Below are 5,588 nucleotides of genomic sequence, written 5' to 3' on the forward strand. Positions count from 1 at the left end.
CATCAGCCCCTCCCAAGCAGACACTGTCCCCCTGTGCCAGCACAGCGGGTCACTGCTGGCACCCATCTCCCCGCATGCCAGCCCCGCTGCCCCCGAGGCACTGGTGCTACTCACTGGCCAGGAACCTGCACGCTGAGCATGCGGTCACAGGACAGGCACGAGAAAGGGACTGGCAGCTGCCTAAGGAGGGGGAGGGAAGAGGCCTGGCTGAGCTCCTGGGGCCACAGCCCTGCAGCACACAGGCAGCAGCTCCCTGCAGCAGCCAGCTGCTGGGCAGCTCACTGCACAGGGTCACGGCCATTGCAGGGTGAACCGTGGGCTCTTGAGCCTTTTCTCCCCATCCCCAAGGTGCTGGCTGATGCCAGGTGAAGGGCACAGGCACCCATGCCACCATCCCAAGCAGCCCCTGCAGCGCTTTCAGCCCCTCTCTGGCACCAAAGCTCCCCCGTGTGCACAGCCAGGAGGGCACGGCACGACCCGGCTCAGGGGCATGGTGTGTGACAGCCCTGCCTGGCAGGAGCAGTTGCCATCGCTGTCCCCAAAGCCATCAGAATTTCCATTGCACTCACTTCTTAATCCCAGCAGGGTTTTCACGCAACAGCCTATCCTCGAGTTCCTCCATGTTCCTGTTCCAGGAGTCCTCCAGGTATTTACGGAAGGTCTTCAGCTCCAGGCGATCCAGCTGAGGTGCACAGCCTCAGCCAGCTGCTCCAGGATGTGACGTGGAGCTCTCCAGGGAAAAGCCTGGAGGGGGATCCTCAGAGGGATGCTGCCTCAGGCTGTCAAGTCCCAAAGGTGCCAGTTCCTCGTGGTGGAGACGAGGTACCCCTCACCTTGTCTTCAATTGCATCGCTGAACTGCTGCTGGGTATTGTTCCAGTGCTGCTCCTGGCCTGAAATCTGGCTCTGCAACTCCTGCATCCTCTCATCCAGCTCCTCCATGTTCTCTTCACACTGGCTGCAATCCACTTTGCTGTCCAAGGCAGCTTTGTCCATCTTCTAGCAAAGGGGAAGGGCAGGAGAGCGGTGGGGAAAGGGATGAGGAACGCCAGACAGGGCCAGCGTGTGAGGGACAGAGGGAGGAGTGCTTCTGAGACAGAGGAGAAATTCTCCAGAGTAGAAATCCATTTTGATTTAGGTGAAATGTACATCTTTGAGTCTGTGGTTAGAAAACATAGCTATGTAGCCTGACTGCAAAGCCTAGGCTCAGGGAATCTGATTCAGTGAAGGACAGAGATAAGGGGGGGACGGGGCAGAGGGTGATAAAGAGACACAGAGAGACTGCTGTGAAAGCACGTCAACCTGACCTAAGAATTCTTTCTGATAAAGAAGAACTAGTGGCAAATGTCACGCGAAATTTGTAAAAATGAATATGTATGAACCTATTGTGAAATTGTATGGATATGTATTTGAGAGGAGGATAAAAAGGGACCTGAAGTTCCCAGAGGTACGCATGCCTTTTAAGGAGAGTAATCTCTGCATGCATCCGGCGCTGTAATAATAAACATACCGGCTTTACAACTTACACAACATTGTGGAGGTTTTGGCTATCTCTTCAAAACAGACCCCTTTTGGAGGTTTCCTCCCAAAATTTGCCCTAAGCCAGCACAAACAGTCATCATGAAAATTTCACCAGTGGCATAATTTCCTGCTGGCAAATCTTGGGACAGAAGCTTGACCTTGTTCTCCATGAGACATTCTTGGGAAGAGCAGACAGGAGAAGATTCCTGGAAAACTGAAACAGCTTTCCAGAAGGAAAATGAAAATGAAAGAAACAATCCAAGATCTTTTCCTCTATTTATTTCTATGCTTCCCTTTTCCATGTTGCACTACTTCTCCATCCCAGGAATTCCAGATGCACCACACCTCTAAGTTCAGTGACTTAGTGATTTTTAGACACTCGAAAATACCATGAGCCACACACATTTTCCTACCCCTGGTTTTACTGGAAGGCAACACTGGAGATGTAAGTGCAGTGCTGGGCTCAGGTAGGAATCCTACACCAAGGGAAGGTGCCCCGACAGTGTTTGACCCTCAGCCAGGCCAATGCAGAGCAGCAAGCGAGGGGATTGCTGTGCCAGTGTGCAGGAGTCAGGGCTCTGCATCTGGGCTCACCGCTGCAAAGTTCCCGTGTTTGGACAGACTCAGGGGCTGTGCCCGGGGCGCGCGGGGCTCGAACGTGGGGCTCGTGGGGCGAGCGGGGAACGGACACGGGGACGAACGGCCCCGGTGCTTCAGTTGCAGCGGCGGCAGCAGCGGCAGCAGCAGCGGCAGCAAAAGCAGAGACGCTTCAACATTCCTTCTCTTTTTCTTTCTGTTTCTCTTTCTCTCCCTTTCCCTCGGTCGGGCACCCTTCTCTCGGGGTCCCTTGCCCGGCGTCCCTCTCCTCTCCCCGCCTCCCTCTCCCCTACCGGGCCGGGCCATGCCCCCGGCCCGGCCCCGGCCCCGGGCGGGGCTGCCCCGTGCCCGGCCCCGGCCGTCCCGCCGCGCTCTCGCCTCCGCCCGGCTCTGGCCGTACTGGCGGTGGCGCTGCTGGGCGGGCGTCAGTGCTTGGTGCGGGGGCGGCATCGCCGCCCTTCGGCTCCACCTGGCCCGAGCCCGGTCCCGGCCCCGACGTGAAGTCCCGTCCCGATCCCGTCCCCGGCCCCGGCTCCTCCTGGGGCCCGCGGAGGACACAGGCGGCGCGGCCGCTCCCGCCGCCTCCGCTGGGGCTTCCCCGGCCCGAGCTCCGCCGCTCGGCAGCGCGGCCGCCGGCCCCGAGCCGCCGGGGCCCGGGGCGGGTGGGGATGCCCGGCCCGGGCCGCTCGGGGGGCGCTCGGGGGCCGTTGCTGGCCCCGGGCCGAGCTCTGACAGCCGCGTCTCGCCCGCAGGGAAGGTGCAGGAGGCCTTGCAGGAGCGGTACCGAGTGGGTTCGCTGCTGGGGCGCGGCGGCTTCGGCAGCGTCTGCTCGGGGACGCGGCTCTCGGACGGCGCCCCGGTGAGCGGCGGGGCCGGCGGCGGGCGGAGGGGGAGGAGGAGGAGGAGGAGAAGGGCGGAGGATGGGGCTGGGCAGGACGGGCGCCGAGCTCAGCCCGCGGCTCTCCCTCGCTCGCAGGTGGCCATCAAACGCGTGCCGCGGGATCGCATCCGGCACTGGGGCGAGCTGGTGAGTGAGCGGGGCCAGCGGCAGCAGCCGGGCCGGGCCGGGCGGCGAGGAGCCGGGGCCCGGCAGGGTGGGAGCCGCCGGGAGCCCTGCGGGGAGAGCGGGCGTGGGCCGAGCGGGGCGTGCAGAGCATTCCGGGCTGGCTGAGGGCTCCCAGAGCCCCGGCACGGCCTCAGCCCCACTGACGGCACCGCGCTCCTCCCGCAGCCCGACGGCAGCAGCGCGCCGCTGGAGATCGTGCTGCTGGCCAAGGTGTCCCGTGGCTGTGCCGCTGTCATTCAGCTCCTGGAGTGGCTCGAGCTCCCCGACAGCTTCCTGCTGGTGCTGGAGCGTCCGGAGCGGTGCCAGGAGCTCTCGGGTTTCCTGGCGGAGCGGGGGTTCCTGCCCGAGGAGGAGGCGCGGGCGCTGTTCCGCCAGGTGCTGGAGGCCGTGCGGCACTGCACCGCCTGCGGGGTCCTGCACAGGGACATCAAGCCCGAGAACATCCTGCTCGACCTGGCCAGCGGGCAGCTGAAACTCATCGACTTTGGCTGTGGCGCCTTCCTCCAAGACACAGCCTACACCCAGTTTGCAGGTGAGCCCTCCAGGGGATGCTCCTGGGCATCTCATGGCCCAGCCTGGGTGCAGCTCCGGGGCTTCCCCCTATTGCAGCCGGGATGGGATTGATGCTGGAGCCGAGTTGATTTGGGTGGGGTGTGAGGGGGGCCAACTCCCAGCCCTGCCGACAGCCTTCAGCACCCACTGTGGCCTGGGCTGGGGCTGGAGCTGGGGCAGCCAGCCCGACACAAACCCCCATGGGGGTAGCAGAGAGGGGGGACTGACCCCGTGCCCCGGATGGTTTGGTGTGCAGGCGAGGAAGGGCTTGGACTGCTCCACTCCCCTTGTTTGCCTTGGCTTATTAACATTTTTGGGGGCCATGCAGGTGGGGAGGAGAGTGGGTTTTCTCCACCAGTGGGTGGGTTTCTCCTTTGTGTGTCATGGTTGGGCCTTCCCAGGGTTTCTGCTGCCCTCTTCCAGCACCAGTGGCTTCTTTTCCAGCCCCGAGTTTGTACACAAGTCCCAGGTGCTGGTGAGAGGGCAGCGCTCACCCCGTGTGCCTCTGGGGCAGCCCCCACATGGCCAGGGATGCTGGGGCCGGGCTCTGGGAGCAGCAGCATCCCCCTGCTGAGCTGTGTCTGTGTTCCACAGGAACCCTGTCCTACAGCCCACCAGAGTGGATCCAGCACCAACGCTACCACGGCGAGGCAGCGACGATCTGGTCCCTGGGCCTCCTGCTGTGCCACCTGGTCATGGGCAAGCACCCGTTCAGGAGGGGCCAGGAGATCATCCGGGGGTGGATCTTGTTCTCACGATGGCTCTCTCAAGGTGGATCCTCATCTCTGGGCACGGGGGGAATCCCAGTGCTGGGAGACAGCAGCGGGCTCGTGGGCATCCCGCTCTGGCAGCTGCTGAGGAGGTGGCACAGGTCCTGCTCTCCTGCTCTCCTCCAAACAGAGAATCCATGGGGAAGTTTAGGCCCAGCTCTGGGCACACCCAGCATGGCCTGGGCACAGGAACAGGGGGACAACTTCTCCAACTGACTGGTGATTTCTGGTTTCTCTCCCCAGAGTGCCAGGATATCATTAAGAGGTGTTTGTCCATGCAACCCTCAGACAGGCCATCCTTGGAAGAGCTTTTCTGTCATCCTTGGGTGCAGGGTGTTCCTCTGCCCTAGAAGATGGGAGAGATCCACGTGCACAGTTGGATCCAGGGGCCTGGCAGGTACCAGCTCCACACATCTCTTGGCACTCAGTGGCAAAGCAAACCAGGCTGGTTTTGTGCTGCCTGTAGCTCTGAGCAGGGGTCAGCAGAAGGGAACATGCAGCTCTTGGGCTGGAGCTGAGCTGGAGACCTGGTGTGGCAAGCAGTGGTGGCCACCATTCCCCCTGGTTTGGTTTGTCTGGTTCATGGATGGCTGGGGCCCTGGGCAGAGCCCTGACAGCCTGGTCTGGCCCCAGGGAAGGAGAAGGAGCCCCTGGAGAAGCTGTACCAGGTGGGGCTGCTGCTGGAGACACCAAGGAAAACCTCAAGGGTGACAGTCTCTTCCTTGGCCTGGCCAGCTGAAGATGATGGACTTGGATTCTGGCACCTTCTTCAAAGCCAGGCTCCAGGCCCAATTTGCAGGTGAGTCCACAGGCAGGGGGATGCTCCCAGATCTGGGCCTGGCATGGCCTGGCCGGGCACCAAAGGTTCCCCCTTTGCTGGGGCAGATGCAATGAATTCTTCAGTCGCTGCCCAGCTGCTTTTTGGCTCTGGGCAGCTGCTGAGGGCTGGATGTGCCGTGGCTGGCTGCAGGCTGGGCACATGTCCTGCCCTCCTGCTCTGCTGCCAAAGGCAGCAGGGATGGGCAGCTCTGGGCACAGCTCTGGGCACAGCCAGCATGGCCTGGGCACCGCAGGCCTTGGCAC

The 5,588-nt window shown here is 62.2% G+C and overlaps 1 protein-coding gene across 1 annotated transcript; it reads left to right on the top strand.

The window, feature by feature from the left end:
• Positions 1-1,452: 1,452 nt before the first annotated feature.
• LOC139604027 (serine/threonine-protein kinase pim-1-like) lies at positions 1,453-4,984 on the top strand. The gene is made up of 6 exons (XM_071455017.1): positions 1,453-1,493; positions 2,244-2,976; positions 3,094-3,144; positions 3,349-3,715; positions 4,330-4,506; positions 4,749-4,984. Exons 1-6 carry the CDS (start codon positions 1,453-1,455, stop codon positions 4,853-4,855), a joined length of 1,476 nt encoding a protein of 491 aa, XP_071311118.1. The 3' UTR covers positions 4,856-4,984.
• Positions 4,985-5,588: the final 604 nt, after the last annotated feature.

Source organism: Agelaius tricolor, unplaced genomic scaffold (genome assembly GCF_023055355.1).
Source record: "Agelaius tricolor isolate 1412-34295 unplaced genomic scaffold, bAgeTri1.0.p SCAF_43, whole genome shotgun sequence".
Taxonomy (NCBI): Eukaryota; Metazoa; Chordata; class Aves; order Passeriformes; family Icteridae; genus Agelaius; species Agelaius tricolor.